Below are 18,609 nucleotides of genomic sequence, written 5' to 3'. Positions count from 1 at the left end.
CCGTACGGGATTTCTCCGTGTGGGATTTCTCCGCGCGGGATTTCCCCGTGTGGGATTTCTCCGCGTGGGATTTCTCCCTGCGGGATTTCTCCCTGAGGGATTTCTCCGTACGGGATTTCTCCGCGCGGGATTTCTCTGTGCGGGATTTCTCCCTGCGGGATTTCTCCACGTGGGATTTCTCCCTGCGGGATTTCTCCGCGTGGATTTCGGCCCCGCGGCCCCAGGCGCTCCCGCTGCCCCCCGGTTCAACCAGCCCAGCGTCCCCCCCGTGCTGGGAGAGCCCCTCCCCAGAGAGCCCCGGGAGCCCCGCGAGCCGCAGCCGCGATTTATTCCCGACACCGAAGGCACTCGGCAGGGCCGGGCGAGGATTTGGGGCGAGCAGCACCCGCCCGGGGCCACCTCAGGGCACCACGTGCCACCACTTGAAGGCGAAGGGCTTGCGGCGCACGTTGGTGCCGCAGTGAACGTCCCCCGCCAGCACGTGGTAGGAGAAGAAGTCGTCGATGAAGGTGCAGGAGAGGCCCAGCGGCTCCAGCAGCTCCCGCACGCGCTGCTCCAGGCAGCACCGCCCGCCCACCGCCGGCCCGAAGGGCTTGGGGATGCCCAGGTGGCGGCCCAGCACCAGCATGTTCACCTGCGGCAGCGGCATTCCCTCAGGGACCGCGCTCCCGGCGCGCCGGAAAAGCGCCCGGGGCTGCGGGGCTCGGCCTCTCACCATGTCCGGGAAAAAGGCCTCGGCCCCGGAGGCGACGTCGCCCTGGAAGAGCTGCGGGATGTCCAGGATGTCCGGCTCGGCCAGGCCCAGCGCGCGCTTCAGGATGTCCCGGTTCCAGCTGATGCAGCTCTGGGGGGACGGGGAGGGGGAGAGGGGACGGACGGGGACGTGGACAATGGGAGGGACACGGAGAGGGACGGTGGGGTGGAGAGAGGGACGGGGAAGTGCCGGGACAAAGGAGGGACAGGGGGACAAAGGGATGGACATCAGGACGGGCAGGAGGATGGAGGGAGGGATGGACAGAAGGGTGGATGGAGGGAGGGATGGACAGAAGGGTGGACAGAGGGAGAGATGGACAGAAGGGTGGATGGAGGGAGGGAGGGATGGACAGAAGGATGGACAGAGGGAGGGAGGGATGGACAGAAGGGTGGACAGAGGGAGGGAGGGATGGACAGAAGGATGGACGGAGGGAGGGAGGGATGGACAGAAGGGTGGACGGAGGGAGGGAGGGATGGACAGAAGGATGGACGGAGGAATGGATGGACAGAAGGGTGGACGGAAGGAGGGATGGACAGAAGGGTGGACAGAGGGAGAGATGGACAGAAGGGTGGATGGAGGGAGGGAGGGATGGACAGAAGGATGGACAGAAGGAGGGATGGACAGAAGGATGGATGGAGGGAGGGATGGACAGAAGGGTGGACGAAGGGATGGACAGAAGGGTGGACGGAGGGAGAGATGGACAGAAGGATGGATGGAAGGAGGGATGGACAGAAGGGTGGACGGAGGGAGGGAGGGACGGACAGAAGGGTGGACGGAGGGAGGGAGGGATGGACAGAAGGGTGGACGGAGGGAGGGAGGGACAGAAGGATGGACGGAGGGAGAGATGGACAGAAGGATGGACGGAGGGAGGGATGGACAGAAGGGTGGACGGAGGGAGGGAGGGATGGACAGAAGGATGGACGGAGGAATGGATGGACAGAAGGGTGGACGGAGGGAGAGATGGATAGAAGGGTGGACGGAGGGAGAGATGGACAGAAGGGTGGACGGAGAAATGGATGGACAGAAGGGTGGACGGAAGGAGGGATGGACAGAAGGATGGACGGAGGGAGGGAGGGAGGGAGGGAGGGAGGGATGGACAGAAGGGTGGACAGAGGGAGGGCCAGAGTGACGGGCAGCCGGATGGAGAGGGGCTGGTTATGGACGGGGGCACCGAAGGACGCAGAGGAGCCGATGGAGCCTCCGGCTCCCCGTCCTCACCTGGGCGTAATCATTGAACCTGCGCAGCCCCTCGTTAGCCAGGATCTCGTTTATGGTCGGCTTGGGCACCTTCTCCAGCCCTGCGGCACCGGGAATTCCCCGGGCTGGGATGAGCCTCCCGCCCGATCCCGGAGCTGCCGCGCCCCAGGGGCTCCATCCCAGCCCGGAACCGAACCCCGCCGCTCTTCACCGCTCCGTTAACTCCGCTCCGCCCCCGCTCCCCGTCCGCCTCCCCCACCGGGTTTTGCAGGGAAAAGGGGAAATGAAGCCCCGGAGCCCCGTTTTCCATCCTGCCCTACCCTGGAACATCGCGGCCTCGCCGAACCCCTCCTCCTGCTTCTCCCGGAGGAGCTGGTAGCAGGCGCTGGGGCTGGCCAGGAGCAGCCGGAATCCCTGCGGGCCGAGGGTGGGGAGGCCTTTAGGGCCTCGTCCCGCTTTTTGCCCCACGCCGGGATCTGGGATTCGGGATCTGGGATCCGTTACCTTCCGATCGGGCGCGGGGACAAAGGTCAGGAACTCGTCCACGTGCCCGACCTGGAGCCAGTCCGAGAAGAGCTCCACGGGCGCCTGCACCTTCTGCGCCACCAGGAAATCCCGCACGGCCTTGGCCATCCTGCGGCCGCCGAGCCTGGGGGGCACCGGGGGTCGGGGGCCGGGGGGAGCCGACCCCAAACTGGGAACTGACCCCAAACTCGGAACCGACCCCAAACTGGGAACCGACCCCAAACTGGGAACTGACCTCAAACTGGGAACCGACCCCGAACTCGGAACCGACCCTGAACTCGGAACTAACCCCAAACTGGGAACTGACCCCGAACTCGGAGCCGACCCCGAACTCGGAACCGACCCCGAACTCGGAACTGACCCCGAACTGGGAACCGACCCCGAACTCGGAACCGACCCCAAACTGGGAACTGACCTCAAACTGGGAACTGACCCCAAACAGGGAACCGACCTCAAACTGGGAACCGACCCCAAACTCGGAACTAACCCCAAACTGGGAACCGACCTCAAACTGGGAACCGACCTCAAACTGGGAACTGACCCCGAACTCGGAACTGACCCCGAACTCGGAACCGACCCCGAACTCCGAACTGACCCCAAACTTGGAACTGACCCCGAGCTCGGAACCAACCCCAAACTCGGAACCGACCTCAAACTGGGAACCGACCCCGAACTCGGAACGGACCCCGAACTGGGAACTGACCTCAAACTGGGAACCGACCCCAAACTGGGAACTGACCCCGAACTGGGAACCGACCTCAAACTGGGAACCGACCCCGAACTCGGAACCGACCCCGAACTCGGAACCGACCCCGAACTCGGAACCAACCCCAAACTGGGAACTGACCCCAAACTGGGAACCGACCTCAAACTGGGAACCGACCCCGAACTCGGAACTGACTCCGAACTCGGAACCGACCCCGAACTCGGAACCGACCCCGAACTCGGAACTGACCCCAAACTCGGAACCAACCCCAAACATGGAACTGACCCCAGACTCGGAACCGACCTCAAACTGGGAACCGACCTCAAACTCGGAACCGACCCCAAACTGGGAACTGACCTCAAACTGGGAACCGACCCCAAACTCGGAACTGACCCTGAACTCGGAACCGACCCCGAACTCAGAACCGACCCCAACCTCGGAACCAACCCCAACCTCGGAACCGACCCCAAACATGGAACTGACCCCAAATGGGGCTGGGAGATCCTTTTGTGTGGGGCCCCGGGGGGAACCGACCCCAAACTCGGAACTGACCCCGAACTCAGAACCGACTCCAAACTCAGAACCGACCCAAACCAGGGCCAGGAAATCCTTTTTCGGGGCCGCCCTGCCCCGCCTCACCTGGGGAAGCTGCTGCCGATCAGGATGCGCCCCAGCGGGTACTCCTTGCCCCGCACCGTCACGGGCGGGCTCACCTCCAGATTCCCGAAGGAGTCCAGGCTGGAAGCGCCCTCCGGAGCCTGCCGGGCCACGTAGCCGAAATCCGGGCCCTGGGTGGGGGGAAAATGGGAGGAAACGGTTAAAGAAGCGCTGGGGCTTCCTGAAAGCGCGAGGAACGAAGGGATCCATCGAAGGGATCCATCGAAGGGATCCATCGAAGGGATCCATCGGGGTTTCGGGCGCGGCCAGGCCGGGGCGCGGCAGCGGGAAGGGGCTGGGTACCAGGATGCTCCTGACGGGAAAATCCTTCAGGCCGCGGTCGCGGGGCGAGTCGAAGACCACGGGGAAGGTCTTGTGGGGGGCCTGGATGTAGCCAAACTCCAGCTCATCCTGGGAAGGGACGGAGCGGTTTTGGGAGCGCGCCCGGAGCCGCTGCCCGCCCGAGCAGGGGCCGCACGCCGCCCGCTCCCACCTGGATCCAGCGGTCCTGGCGGTTCTGCGGCGGCGGGCACACGGTCAGCGGGCACTGCGCCCGCTCGGCCAGCGCGGCCACGGCCGCCACGAAGCCCTCGTTGTCATCCACGCTGCGGGGGAAAACGGGATTCGGGGGATGAGGAGATGGGATTTGGGGGAGAAGAAACGGGGTTTGGGGGGGGAAATGCAGGATTTGGGGGGAAAAAGGATTTGGGGGGAAAAGGGGGATTTGGGGAAAATTAAAGCAAGATTTGGAGGAAAAAACGGATTTGGGTAAAAAACAGGATTTGAGAAAAAAACTCAGGATCTGGGGGAAGAAAAGCCAGGATTTTGGGGGGAAAAATGGGATTTGGGGGGAAAAAAATGGGATTGGGGGGAAAAAGAACAGGGTTTGAGGAGAAAGAAAATGGGATTTGGGGGGAAAGACGGAATTTGGGGAGAAAGAAAATGGGATTTTGGGCAACAAAAACCAGGATTTGAGGGAAAAAAATGGGATTTGGGGACCAAAACCCATGAGATTGGGGGTAAAAAAACCCAGGATCTGGGGAAAAAAAACGGGATTTGGTGAACAAAACCCATGAGATTGGGGGTAAAACAAACAGGATCTGGGGCTAAAAAAAACAGGATTTGGGGAACAAAAATGGGATTCGGGCAAAAGAAAGGGGATCTGGGAGCACCCAGCACCCACCCGCACACGAAGACCTCCAGCGGCGCCGCCGTGTTGGGCGTCATGATCCAGGGCGCCACGCGGAGCACCACGGTGTCCGTGAAGATCGGCGTCTCCGGGAGGCCCTGGCGCGGCGGCACAGACGCGGTTGGGGTCCCGCCCCGGCCCCGCCGCGCCCCCCGCCCGCCCCGGGGCCGGCACCTTGTCGGGGCTCTCCAGCAGCGTGGCGTGGAAGGACACGAGGCCCGAGAAGCCGACGTCGGGGAAGGCCAGCCCCTCCACGTAGAAGACGCTCTCGTGCTGGTGCCGGCCCGGGCGCACGCTGTAGGCGAGCTTGGGGCCACCCAGCACGTGGCGGAACTCGCCCGGCGCCGCGCTGCCTGCGGGACAGCGACGCCTCGGTGGCACCCGGGCCCCCGAAGCCGTGCCCGGAGCACGCCCCGGGAGGAGAAGGGCCGAGCCCGGCCCGAGGAGCCCCGCGCCGGGCACTCACTGCCGCCGTAGAAAACCCCGACTTTGTCGGCGTCGCCGAAATCCACGTGGAGCAGCAGGCGGTGCCCGGCGAAGATGGGGTGGGGCCCGCGGGTGCGCAGCAGCAGCTGCGACATGTCCTTCAGGTCTGCGGGCACAGCGGGAAACGTCGGCGGGGAAACGGGGCGGGAACGGGCTGGGGGGGACGGGAAATCCGGGGGAAGAGGGAGAATTGACGGGAAAGTGGGAAAATGGGCGTTTCTGGCTGTGGTGGGAAGGGGGAAGTTGAGGGGGAAGTGGGGAAGTTCAAGGAAAAGTGGGAGAACGGGGGGGCTCTGGGTTGTGGAAGCAAGGGGAAAGTGGGAAAATGGAGGGAAAGGTAAAAAAAATGAGGGGAAAGTGGGAAAATTGGGGGGAAAGTGGGAAAATTGGGGGCTCTGGGATGTGGAAGCAAGGGGAAAGTGGGAAAATGGAGGGAAAAGTAAAAATATTGAGGGGAAAATGGGGAAATTGAGGGGAAAGTGGGAAATTGGGGGAAAAGTGGGAAATTGGGGGTTCTGGGCTGTGGAAGAAAGGGAAAAGTGGGAAAATTGAGGGAAAAGTGGGAAAATTGGGGGTTCTGGGCTGTGGAAGAAAGGGGGAAGTGGGAAAATGGAGGGAAAGGTAAAAAAAATTGAGAGGAAAGTGGGAAAATTGGGGGTTCTGGGCTATGGAAACAAGGGGAAAGTGGGAAAATGGAGGGAAAGGTAAAAAAATGGAGGGAAAAGTGGGAAAATTGGGGGGAAAGTGGGAAAATTGGGGGAAACGTGGGAAAATTGAGGGTTCTGGGCTGTAGAAGAAAGGGGGAAGGTGGGAAAATGGAGGGAAAAGTAAAAACATTGAGGGAAAAGTGGGAAAATTGGGGGAAAAGTAAAAATATTGAGGGGAAAGTGGGAAAATTGGGGGTTCCGGGCTGTGGAAGCAAGGGGAAAGTGGGGAAATGGAGGGGGAAGTGGGAAAGCTGAGGGCCAAGCAGGAGAGCGGGGCTCTGGGCAGTGCCAGCACCGTCGTAGGAGCGCACGGCGCTGTCCTGGCTGTCCAGGCCCTCGGCGCCGGGGTCGTCGCGGTCGCAGTTGACCAACAGGACGGCCCCGTGTCCCTCGGGACCCCACGTCCAGGTGGTCTGGGGGGGAACACGGAGCGGGGCTGGGGACTCGTCCGGGAATTCCCAGGTGCCGCCGGGCTCCGGGGGCTCCCGGCCCCTCGGGATACCTTGTCCAGCAGCGTCCTGCTCACGGCCCCGCTGCGGTTGACGTCGGCGTCCAGCGACACCTCTGCGGGAAGGGACGGGGTGGGCGGGGGGAACGCGCCGGGGGCGCGGGGCGTGGGGCCGTCCCCCCGACTCACCCACGCAGGTGAGGTACAGCAAGGCCCGGCCCGCGGGCACCGCGCCCACCTCCCTGAAATAAGAGATCCTGACCTGCAACGAGGAGCGGCAGCTCGGCACCGTGCGGGGCCGGCTGGAATGCCGGGATCCAGCGGGAATCCCAACAGCCAGCGGGAATCCCGGGATCCGGCGGGAATCCCAACAGCCAGTGGGAATCCCGGGATCTAGCAGGAATCCCGGATCTGGCGGGACCCCAGCACCCCGTGGGAATCCCGGATCCAGTGGGAATCCCGGGATCCAGCTGGAATCCCAGATCCGGCGGGACCCCAGCACCCAGCGGGAATCCCGGATCCAGCGGGAATCCCGGATCCAGCAGGAATCCCAGATCCGGCGGGACCCCAGCACCCCGTGGGAATCCCGGGATCCAGCGGGAATCCCAGCAGCGAGTGGGAATCCCGGGATCTGATGGGAATCCCGGACCCCGCGGGACCCCAGCACCCCCCGGGAATCCCGGATCCAGCAGGACCCCAGCACCCCGTGGGAATCCCGGATCCAGTGGGAATCCCGGATCCAGCGGGACCCCAGCACCCCCCGGGAATCCCAGATCCAGCGGGACCCCAGCACCCCCTGGGAATCCCGGATCCAGCGGGACCCCAGCACCCCGTGGGAATCCCGGATCCAGTGGGAATCCCGGATCCAGCGGGACCCCAGCACCCCCCGGGAATCCCAGATCCAGCGGGACCCCAGCACCCCCTGGGAATCCCGGATCCAGCGGGACCCCAGCACCCCGTGGGAATCCCGGATCCAGTGGGAATCCCGGATCCAGCGGGACCCCAGCACGCACCTTCTCGTCGCCCACGTCCTTGCTGAGGCTGTCCATGGCCAGCAGCAGCTCGGGGCCGGGCGCCAGGGGCCAGCGACAGACGCTCGAGGGCAACTTGACGCTCTGGGCGTCGTGAACCACCCAGAGCCGCACCCCCGGCGTGCCCTGGGCGTGGAAGGACACGGCACCCTTGGGAGCGGAGCTGGAAGGGGGAAAAGCGGTCAGGATCCCGGGAACGGTGAGGGTGGGAATGGGAATTCTGCAAGGAGTCGCTGGGAGGAGCGGTGGGAAACTCAAGTATTCCCAGAAAATGGAACCTCAGCGAGGGCTGGGATGCGGAATTGGGGTAAAACCTTCAACGGGGAACCGGTGCTGGGGTTCAGAACATCGAGGAGTCCTGGCAAGGCAAATATTCCTGGAAAATGCAACTGCAGCAAGGGCTGCGATCTGAAACTGGGAGAAATCCTCCAAGGTGCAACAGCTCCTGACATTTCAAATGACCAAAAGCGCTGCAAAATGCAACAAATCCTGGGAAATGCAGCTGCAACGAGTGCAGCCACATTCAATTACGGTAACTCCCTATTTTCATATTGAAACAAATCCTGACATTTCGAATATCAGCAAGTCCTGGAAAATGCGAATAATCCTGGAAAATGCAGCTGCTGCAAGCCCTGAGCTGTGGAATTGTCATAAAATCTTCAGTATTATCAAATCCCCAAATTCAGAGTGGCAAGAGCTCCTGGGAAATGGAAATAATCCCCAAAAATGCAACCGCGGGGAGCCCTGAGATGTGAAACCCTGGCAAATCCTCCAGCGTGGAACCAATCCTGAAACGCGGAACAGCAGCAGGTGCTGGGAAACGCAACTGGACCTGGAAAATGCAGCTGCGGGAGGTGCTGCCAGGGAAATCGGGATAAATCCTCCCGTGTGGAACAAATCCTGCCACAAAGTCACCCAAACCGCGGCAAATCCCGCGGCCTGGAATTGCATCAATTCCCTGGACACGCGGCGAATCCCACAAAACGTGAGGAGAGCCGCTCCTGGAAAAGGCAATTCCGACAAATCCCGCCAAAGGCGATTAAAGGCAAATCCCGCCCGAGCCTACGAGCCCTGGAAAAGGCGACGGCGCCGAACCCGCGATACCCACGGCAGGAATCCCTCAAAAAAAAACCCCAAATCCAGTGGTTTTTTCCAGGTGCAAAGCGCACCCCGTCCCGCCGTGGGAATAAACGGGAATGACCCGCTCAGAAATAACCGCAGCAATCCCTCCGGAACGCCCCAAATCTTGGACTGAAATCCGCCAGCCTCCCGAAGGCAGCGGGGACGGACCCGGCCCGACGCATCCCGGAGCTGCCCGGGGAGCATTTTTGGCTCGGATCTCCCCAAAATCGCCGTTTCCGCCGGCGGCAGCGCCGAGCGGGGCCGGCCCGGGCCAAACCCCGGCGCTGCGCAGGTCGGAGCTCGCCCCGCCCCGGTTCGGGAGGCCGCGGGCGATGGGCCCGGAGCGAATCCGGACCCGGGAGGAGGAAAACGCGGCTGCAGCCCCGGGGCAGAGGGGAAAATCCCAGCCCGGGGCAGAGGGGAAAATCCCAGCCCGGGGCGGCGGTGGGGACGGGATGGGAGGGAAGTGAACGCCGAGCTGCTGCGGCCGGAGCGGGGTTTGGGGAGCAAAAAGCCGAAGCCGCTGCCCGGGCGCTGCCGGATCTGGGCTGGAGCCAGGGAAGCGGCTCCGCATCCAGCGCCGGGAGCGGCCGCGCGGGTTTCGCTCCCCGCGCTGCCCCGAAAGCCGGAAATATTTATTATTTCATGGGCCGGGATGCGCAGCGCAGCCTTAAAACCCCAAAAAGGGCTTTTGGCAGCCCAGGCGCGGCAGAACCCCGCCTGGAATGTCGCGGTCCCGCCGGAGCCTCCCCTTCCTCCCGGGACCGCCGGGAGCCGCCCCCTCCCCGCCGCGCGCTATTCCCGGCCTTGCACTGATGGGATCAAGGGGGAAAAGCGGCTTTGGTGCCCCGCGCTCACCCGCACACGTCCAGGGACAGCTCGGTGCCCAGCACGCACACGGTGCTGGTGGGGCGCTGCGTGGACAGCTGGACACGGCGCTGCTGGGCCATCGCGGCCGCCCCGGGCACCCTCGGGTGCCGCGCCCGCTGCCAGCGGGGGATTTATAAAGCCGGGCTGCTGGGAGGGGATCGGCCAAAGCCCGGCCTAATCCCACCTCCGGGGCTGGGTGTGCGCGGGTCCGGCCGGAGCGGGGATGGGAGCGGGGATGGGAAGCGGCCCGGGACACCCACGGGATGCTCCGGGGGGGCTCGGGGGGGGGCTCGGGCACAAAGGGACGCGGTGCGAGCGGTGACCTCCGACCCACGCCGGGAAATATCCACCGCGACACCCGAGCCGGGCTGGGCCCGCGCCAGCGCCGGGCTCGGCCGGGTTCGGTTTCTGCTCCTGAAGGGTTTTTTTTTTTATTCGTTCAGCCGGGACAATGCGCTGGAATTCTCCCCGCCCTCGGGGAGGGCTGCAGGTGCGGAGTGGGCGCTCGCCCGGCTGCTCGGGGCGCTGCCGGGGATGTCACCTGCGCCGGCGACAGCGGACCCCCGGCGGCTTTAATCGCCCTGGTTTTAATTAAATCGCCGCCCGCGCGGGGCAGAGGGAGCCCTTTGTCCCTGCAGCTGTTCCCGAACCCCCTCCCCGCGGCGTCACGCGCGGCCCGGATTCAATGTCGCTCCTCGGGGCCGGGAATATCGGCAGGGACGCGGCCCCGGGGAAACGGGGTTAGAAATCCGCGTTCGGGGCAAAAAGAGGGCGGGAGAGCGGGATGTGCGGGAGCGGGATGTGCGGGAGCGGGATGGGCGGGAGCGGGATGTGCGGGAGCGGGATGGGCGGGAGCATCCCCTCCCCGGGTCTCGGGAGTGGGAAGCGGAGGCGCAGCTACGCCGCAGAAATCCCGCTGGGAAAGCGGCGTGCCCAGAAGAAGCGCGCCCAGCCCCGGAACAGCAGCGGGGCTGCGCGGGCCGAGCCGTGCCCGGGGCACCGGGCGGGTGTCGGCTCCTGGGGCGCTGCCAGGCGGGCACGGGGAAGAACGCGGAGACAAAAGGGCGGAGGGAGACGGAAGTTCCCTCCTGGAGAAGGTGCGGGAAGGTTCCGAGGAGGGCAGGGCGGGTTCCTGCAGCCCGGGACGGGGGCAGAGCCGGGTGCCCCAGCAGGAAGCGTTTTTTGGCCGAAAACAGGGAATTTTGGGGGGTGTTATCAGCTGCAAACCCACGGTCAGGGACTCCGTGACCCCGCAGCAGTGGGATGGGGCCTGCGCGCCCCGGAGCAGCCTCCTCACCCCGCAGTGCCACCCACCAATCCCAAACCACCCGCCGTGCTCCAAACCAGGCTCCAAAGGACATTTCGGCACCGGGAGAGGAGGGAGGGAGGAAGGACGGGAGCCGGGGAAGCGCGGCCCCCTCGGTGCCTGTGAAGCTTTATTGGCCAAACCCGCGCTCCGGGTGCTTTTCCGGCGCAGGAAATGCACCTTCCCCGTGGTGCAGGAAATGCACCTTCCCCGTGGTGCAGGAAATGCAGCACCCGCCCGGGGCCACCTCAGGGCACCACGTGCCACCACTTGAAGGCGAAGGGCTTGCGGCGCACGTTGGTGCCGCAGTGAACGTCCCCCGCCAGCACGTGGTAGGAGAAGAAGTCGTCGATGAAGGTGCAGGAGAGGCCCAGCGGCTCCAGCAGCTCCCGCACGCGCTGCTCCAGGCAGCACCGCCCGCCCACCGCCGGCCCGAAGGGCTTGGGGATGCCCAGGTGGCGGCCCAGCACCAGCATGTTCACCTGCGGCAGCGGCATTCCCTCAGGGACCGCGCTCCCGGCGCGCCGGAAAAGCGCCCGGGGCTGCGGGGCTCGGCCTCTCACCATGTCCGGGAACAGCGCGTCGGCGCGGGAGCCCGTCAGCACGAAGAGCTGCGGGATGTCGATGATGTCCTGCTCGCTCAGCCCCAGCTCCTGCTTCAGCAGGTCGCGGTTCCAGTCGATGCAGCGCTGGGGAAAGGGCCTGGAGCTGCCATCGCAGCCCTCCCGATCCCACCCGCTGGATCCCGGCTGGATCCCGGCTGGATCCTCGTCCGCTGCCAGTCCCACCCCATTCCTGAGAACAGCCGCCCCCTGCATCCCCTCTCTCCCTTCGGCTGCCGCCTCTGCGTCACTCGGGCCGTGGATCCCTCTCCTCGCCCACTCCGGGCACTCCGGCCATTCCCAGGACCCCCCAATCCCCTCCCTGTGCCCAGGAATCCCCCCTGGAACCGAGGAGAGGGAATCCCCCGGAGTCCAGGGATCCCAGACCCACCTGCACGTGCCGGTTGTCGCTCCGCAGGGACTCGTCCGCCAGGATCTCGTCAATGCTCTTCTTCTCAGTGCCCTTCAACCCTGTGGGCGTGGGGGCATGAGGGACAGCGGGAAGGGACAGTGGGAATGGGCACTGGGAATGGACACTGGGAAGGGACAGTGGGAATGGACAGTGGGAATGGGAACTGGGAAGGGACACTGGGAAGGGACACTGGGAAGGGACAGTGGGAATGGGCACTGGGAATGGACACTGGGAAGGGACAGTGGGAATGGGCACTGGGAATGGACAGTGGGAAGGGACAGAGGGAAGGGACAGTGGGAAGGGACACTGGGAAGGGACACTGGGAAGGGACAGTGGGAATGGACAGCGGGAATGGACAGTGGGAAGGGACACTGGGAAGGGACAGTGGGAATGGACACTGGGAAGGGACACTGGGAATGGGCACTGGGAAGGGACCCGGGAACGCCGTCCCGCAGGGCTGTCCCTCAGCCAGCCCTCACCGATGAACTGCGTGGCTTCCCCGTGGCCCTGGCGCTGCTTCTCCCTGAAGAGTTGGTAGCAGGCGTTGGGGCTGGCCAGGAGCAGCCGGAATCCCTGCGGGACAGAGCCGGCGGTCAGCCCTGGGATGAGAGCCCCAGTGCCCGGCTGGGAGGCACCGCGGCCACCCCGGCCCCGGATCCCCGCGGAGGACAAAGGGCTGGGAAAGGGGGCCTGGGGGGGCTTTGGGGGGCTGCAGGGGTCGGCACCTTCCTGTCGAAGGCAGGGACGAAGGTGAGGAACTCATCCACGTGGCCCACGCTCAGCCACTCCGAGTACACCTCCAGCGGCGCCTGCACCTGCTGCGCGTACAGGAAATCCCGCACGGCCTTGGACATCCTGCGGCCGGACGCCCTGCGGGCACAGCGGGCAGCGCGAGCTGGACAGCGCGAGCTGGACAGGGCTGCCCTGCCCAGAACTGCCCAGAACTGCCCAGAACTGCCCAGAACTGCCCAGAACTGCCCAGAACTGCCCTGCCCAGAACTGCCCAGAATTCCCCCTCTCCAGAGCTGCCCTCTCCAGAGCTCCCCTCTCCAGAGCTCCCCTTCCCAAAGCTCCCCTGACCAGAACTGCCCTCCCCAGAGTTCCCATTCCCAGAACTGCCCTCTCCAGAGCTCCCATTCCCAGCGCTCCCTTTCCCGGAACTGCCCAGAGCTCCCCTCTCCAGCGCTCCCATTCCCAGAACTGCCCAGAGCTCCCCTTCCCGGAACTGCCCTCCCCAGAGCTCCCCTTCCCAGCGCTCCCCTTCCCAAAGCTCCCCTGCCCAGAACTGCCCAGAACTCCCCCTCTCCAGAGCTCCCCTCCCCAGAGCTCCCATTCCCAGAACTGCCCTTCCCAGAGCTCCCCTGCCCAGCTCTCCCCTCCCCAGCGCTCCCATTCCCAGAACTGCCCAGCGCTCCCATTCCCAGCGCTCCCATTCCCAGCTCTCCCCTCCCCAGCTCTCCCCTCCCCAGCTCTCCCCAGCGCTCCCATTGCCAGCGCTCCCATTGCCAGCGCTCCCATTCCCAGCTCTCCCCTCCCCAGCTCTCCCCAGCGCTCCCATTCCCAGCACTCTCATTCCCGGCGCTCCCATTCCCAGCGCTCCCATTCCCAGCTCTCCCCAGCGCTCCCATTCCCAGCGCTCCCATTCCCAGCGCTCCCATTCCCAGCTCTCCCCAGCGCTCCCATTCCCAGCGCTCCCATTCCCAGCGCTCCCATTCCCGGCCGTCACGAGGAGCCCCCGTTGTTATCCCGTTTTTCTGGGAGGAGGCTGGGAAAGGCCCCGGCTGTGTCAGGGACATTCACGGGTTGAAGTGCACAGAATAATCGAAATTATAGGTGGTTCACGCTAATAGGGATTTATCTGCCTGATGCCTCAGTTGTGTATTATCCTGTCTGTTATGTACGGATATGTCCCTATATTATATATAAAGTGCGTTTATAGAGACAAGTTCTATAAATATATATTATATATATATCAGATATAATGTTCTATAAATATATATTAAATATATAGACGTCATATAAATATATATATAATATATATACAAGTTATATAAATATATATTATATATATATAATATAAACATGTTCTATAAATATATATTAAATATATAGATGTCATATAAATATATATATAATATATATACAATTATATAAATATATATTATATATATGAAATATAAACATGTTCTATAAATAAATATTAAATATATAGATATCATATAAATATATATAATATATATACAGAAGTTATATAAATATATATTATATATATAAAATATAAACATGTTCTATAAATATATATTAAATATATAGACGTCATATAAATATATATAATATATATACAAGTTATATAAATATATATTATATATATAAAATATAAACATGTTCTATAAAAATATATGAAATATGTGTTATATTAATCTATATCACATATAGTACATACGTGTTATATAAATATATGATATATGTGATATATATACGAAATATATTTAGTATATATAAATATATATTGCGAGATCCCTATATTATTGAAATATATCAATATATCTCCTGTATTTCAGATAAATAAATCCATATATCCCTATATTTTCCATAAATACATCGATAAATCCCTATATTTTCCCTGAATGCATTGATTTATCCCAATATTTTCCATAAATGCATTGATATATCCCTATATTTTCCATAAATACATCGATATATCCCTATATTTTCCCTGAATGCATCGATTTATCCCAATATTTTCCAGGAATACATCCATTTATCCCAATATTTTACCTGAACGCATCAATTTATCTCAATATTTTCCCTGAATGCATGGATGTATCCCAATATTTTCCAGGAATACATCGATTTATCCCGATATTTTCCAGGAATACATGGATGTATCCCGATATTTTCCAGGAATACATCGATGTATCCCAGTATTTTCCAGGAATACATGGATGTATCCCAGTATTTTCCAGGAATACATCGATTTATCCCGATATTTTCCAGGAATACATGGATGTATCCCGATATTTTCCAGGAATGCACCTCCAGGCCGCGTCCATCCCTCGGGACTGGCGCATTCCTCGCCCCGCTCTGCCCGGACACTTTGGGGTTTAGGTTCTCCCCACCCCCGGCATTCCCAAATCCCTCCAGCCTCGGGTGCGGGGGGAGCTCTCCTTCGGCGGGCGGCGGCGGGGAAATGGGGAAGCGCTAATTAAATCCGGGGTAATGAGGGGTGATGAGGGTGGTGAGGGGTGATGATGAGGGGTGATGAGGGGTGATAAGGGGTGATAAGGGGTGGTGAGGGGTGATAAGGGGTGATAAGGGGTGATATGAGGGGTGATAAGGGGTGATGAGGGGTGATGAGGGGTGATAAGGGGTGATAAGGGGTGATAAGGGGTGATATGAGGGGTGATAAGGGGTGATGAGGGGTGATGAGGGTGATGAGGGTGGTGAGGGGTGATAAGGGGTGATGAGGGGTGATGAGGGTGATGAGGGGTGATAAGGGGTGATGAGGGGTGATAAGGAGTGATAAGGGGTGATGAGGGTGGTGAGGGGTGATAAGGGGTGATAAGGGGTGATATGAGGGGTGATAAGGGGTGATGAGGGGTGATGAGGGGTGATAAGGGGTGATAAGGGGTGATAAGGGGTGATATGAGGGGTGATATGAGGGGTGATGAGGGGTGATGAGGGGTGATAAGGGGTGATAAGGGGTGATGAGGGGTGATATGAGGGGTGATGAGGGGTGATAAGGGGTGATGAGGGGTGATGAGGGGTGATATGAGGGGTGATGAGGGGTGATAAGGGGTGATAAGGGGTGATAAGAGGGGTGATGAGGGGTGATGATGAGGGGTGATGAGGGGTGATAAGAGGGGTGATGAGGGGTGATGAGGGTGGTGAGGGGTGATGAGGGGTGATAAGGGGTGATAAGGGGTGATGAGGGGTGATAAGGGGTGATAAGGGGTGATAAGGGGTGATATGAGGGGTGATGAGGGGTGATAAGGGGTGATATGAGGGGTGATGAGGGGTGATAAGGGGTGATAAGGGGTGATGAGGGGTGATAAGGGGTGATGAGGGGTGATGAGGGGTGATATGAGGGGTGATGAGGGGTGATAAGGGGTGATAAGGGGTGATGAGGGGTGATGAGGGGTGATATGAGGGGTGATGAGGGGTGATATGAGGGGTGATGAGGGGTGATGATGAGGGGTGATGAGGGGTGATGAGGGGTGATAAGAGGGGTGATGAGGGGTGATATGAGGGGTGATGAGGGGTGATATGAGGGGTGATGAGGGGTGATGATGAGGGGTGATGAGGGGTGATATGAGGGGTGATGAGGGGTGATAAGGGGTGATATGAGGGGTGATGAGGGGTGATGAGGGGTGATATGAGGGGTGATGTGGGGTGATGAGGGGTGATGAGGGGTGATGAGGGTGATGAGGGGTGATATGAGGGGTGATGAGGGGTGATGAGGGGTGATAAGGGGTGATGAGGGGTGATATGAGGGGTGATATGAGGGGTGATATGAGGGGTGATGAGGGGTGATATGAGGGGTGATGAGGGGTGATGAGGGGTGATATGAGGGGTGATATGAGGGGTGATATGAGGGGTGATGAGGGGTGATATGAGGGGTGATGAGGGGTGATGAGGGGTGATAAGGGGTGATGAGGGGTGATGAGGGGTGATGAGGGTGATGATGAGGGGTGATGAGGGTGATGAGGGGTGATAAGGGGTGATAAGGGGTGATAAGAGGGGTGATGAGGGGTGATAAGGGGTGATGAGGGGTGATGAGGGGTGATATGAGGGGTGATGAGGGGTGATGATGAGGGGTGATGAGGGGTGATATGAGGGGTGATGAGGGGTGATATGAGGGGTGATGAGGGGTGATGAGGGGTGATGATGAGGGGTGATATGAGGGGTGATGAGGGGTGATATGAGGGGTGATGAGGGGTGATGAGGGCCCGGGCGGAGCTGGGCGAACGCCGCTTCCCCGCGGCTGCTCCGGGCTCGGGGCGCGCTCTTGGCTGCTCTTCCCGACAATGCCGTCCTTTGTGGGGCTCCGCAGGGAGCTCTGCTCCCGCCCGCCCCGGGCACAACAATCATTCCCAGTCATCCCAGCCCGTCCCTGACGCTGCTCGCCTCAAAAGAGCAAATCCGAGCCGGGACGAAACGGGGTGAAAAGGGGGGGGTTTGTAGGGCTGGAGGCGCAGCCGTGGGGTTTGCTGGTAAAATCTGGGATCCGATGGGGTTTGCGCCCCGGGTTCCTCTCCGGGGAGGGTTTTGGGGCCGGGCCGCGCTGCAGGGGGAGGGGCGGCTCACCAGGGCAGGGGGCTGCCGATGAGGATCCGTCCCAGCGGGTACTCCTTGCCCCGCACCGTCACCGGCGGGCTCACGTCCAGGTTCCCGAAGGAGTCCAGGCTGGTCACGCTCTTCCCGGGGGGCTCCCGGGTCACGTAGCCGAAATCCGGGCCCTGGAAAAGAGGGAAGCGGTGCCAAGGACCTTCCGCGCGGGCGGGTTTTGGGGGGGAATAAGGGGATTTCAGAGCAAGGGCGCACCAGGATCTTCTTGAAAGCAAAATCCTTCAGGCCTCTGTTCCGGGGAGAGTCGAAGACCACGGGGAAGGTCTTGTGAGGAGCTTCCACGTAGCCGAACTCCAGCTCATCCTGTTTTGGGAAGGAGAAGGAGGAGGAGGAGGAGGAGGAAGGCTTTAGGGGGTGATAAGAATCTCCACGAGGGATGTGGGGAGGGTGGGGCAGCACATGGGGCGAGCCTGGCAAAGCCCAGCCTAAACCAGTGGGGAGGCTCCTGCCCGGCTCTCCCGGGGTGACGCCGCAGCCAGGGCGTCCTCCTGGGGTTCCCCCGGCAGTGGGGACCCTCCTGGAAAGCCCCGTGGGGTCCCTTCTGCACTGGGGTCCCTCAAGCCATGGGGTCCCTTCTGCAGTGGGGTCCCCCAAGCCATGGGGTCCCACGGGGTCCCTTCTGCACTGGGGTCCCCCAAGCCGTGTCCCACGGGGTCCCTTCTGCACTGGGGTCCCCCTTGCCATGGGGTCCCTCTCCCAACGAGGTCCCTTTCCCGGTGCCCCGCTGTGTCCCCGGTGCCAGGCCAGGCTCCCTGGGCATTGTCCCCCTCCGTGCCACCATTCCCTGTGCCTCAGTCCCGGCTCCCCGGTTCACTCCTGGCATTCCAGGCGCTCCCCAAGCCACAGGGGTGACCCGTCCCCTGCCTCCGGGAGCCCGTGAGGGACCCCGAGAGCCCCGCGTGAGGCCGGCATGGCTGACCTGGATCCAGCGGTCGCTGCGGGTGTCCTGCTCCGAGCACACGGTCAGTTTGCAGTTGGCTTTCCTCAGCAGCGCCCGCAGCCCCTCCATGAAGGCCTCGTTGGAGTCCGAGCCCTGCTTGATGCTGGGGGGACGGACAGGGACTGGGGCTGCCAGGGGATCACGGAGAGACCCCACAGCCCCGGCCCCGCAGCTCGTTCCTCCTTCCTGAGCACCCCGGGCAACGCTCCTGCCTGGGATTGGACCTGGAGAGGGAACTGCAGCCTTTCTCCTTGGGATTTAAATGCCCTGGACCTGGAGAAGGTCCTCCAGGGTTTTTCCTTGCGATT

At 61.2% G+C, this 18,609-nt stretch overlaps 2 protein-coding genes across 2 annotated transcripts in view; both read right to left on the bottom strand.

Moving 5' to 3' along the window:
- Positions 1-318: 318 nt before the first annotated feature.
- LOC138121345 (protein-arginine deiminase type-1-like) lies at positions 319-9,772 on the bottom strand. Its single transcript, XM_069034781.1, has 16 exons — positions 9,681-9,772; positions 7,683-7,863; positions 6,859-6,931; positions 6,724-6,785; positions 6,517-6,634; positions 5,495-5,620; positions 5,203-5,381; positions 5,023-5,126; positions 4,333-4,444; positions 4,143-4,250; positions 3,822-3,970; positions 2,456-2,600; positions 2,272-2,365; positions 1,973-2,052; positions 716-844; positions 319-634 (listed from the first exon to the last, which is right to left on the bottom strand). The coding sequence occupies exons 1-16, from the start codon at positions 9,770-9,772 to the stop codon at positions 401-403; spliced, it is 1,986 nt and encodes a 661-aa protein (XP_068890882.1). The 3' UTR covers positions 319-400.
- A 1,339-nt stretch (positions 9,773-11,111) lies between these two features.
- Positions 11,112-18,609, bottom strand: part of LOC138121570 (protein-arginine deiminase type-1-like) — a 15,546-nt gene continuing 8,048 nt past the window's right edge. The window contains exons 9-16 of the mRNA XM_069035221.1: positions 18,281-18,404; positions 17,557-17,664; positions 17,320-17,471; positions 12,738-12,882; positions 12,492-12,585; positions 11,992-12,071; positions 11,562-11,687; positions 11,112-11,480 (exon numbers count right to left, since the gene is read on the bottom strand). Of these exons, the coding sequence (XP_068891322.1) occupies positions 11,247-11,480; positions 11,562-11,687; positions 11,992-12,071; positions 12,492-12,585; positions 12,738-12,882; positions 17,320-17,471; positions 17,557-17,664; positions 18,281-18,404 (1,063 nt within the window). The 3' untranslated portion in view covers positions 11,112-11,246. The remainder of the gene's footprint in view (positions 11,481-11,561; positions 11,688-11,991; positions 12,072-12,491; positions 12,586-12,737; positions 12,883-17,319; positions 17,472-17,556; positions 17,665-18,280; positions 18,405-18,609) is intronic.

This window comes from Aphelocoma coerulescens, chromosome 21, assembly GCF_041296385.1.
Source record: "Aphelocoma coerulescens isolate FSJ_1873_10779 chromosome 21, UR_Acoe_1.0, whole genome shotgun sequence".
Lineage (NCBI taxonomy): Eukaryota > Metazoa > Chordata > Aves > Passeriformes > Corvidae > Aphelocoma > Aphelocoma coerulescens.
This window is presented reverse-complemented; position numbering and strand designations above follow the sequence as displayed.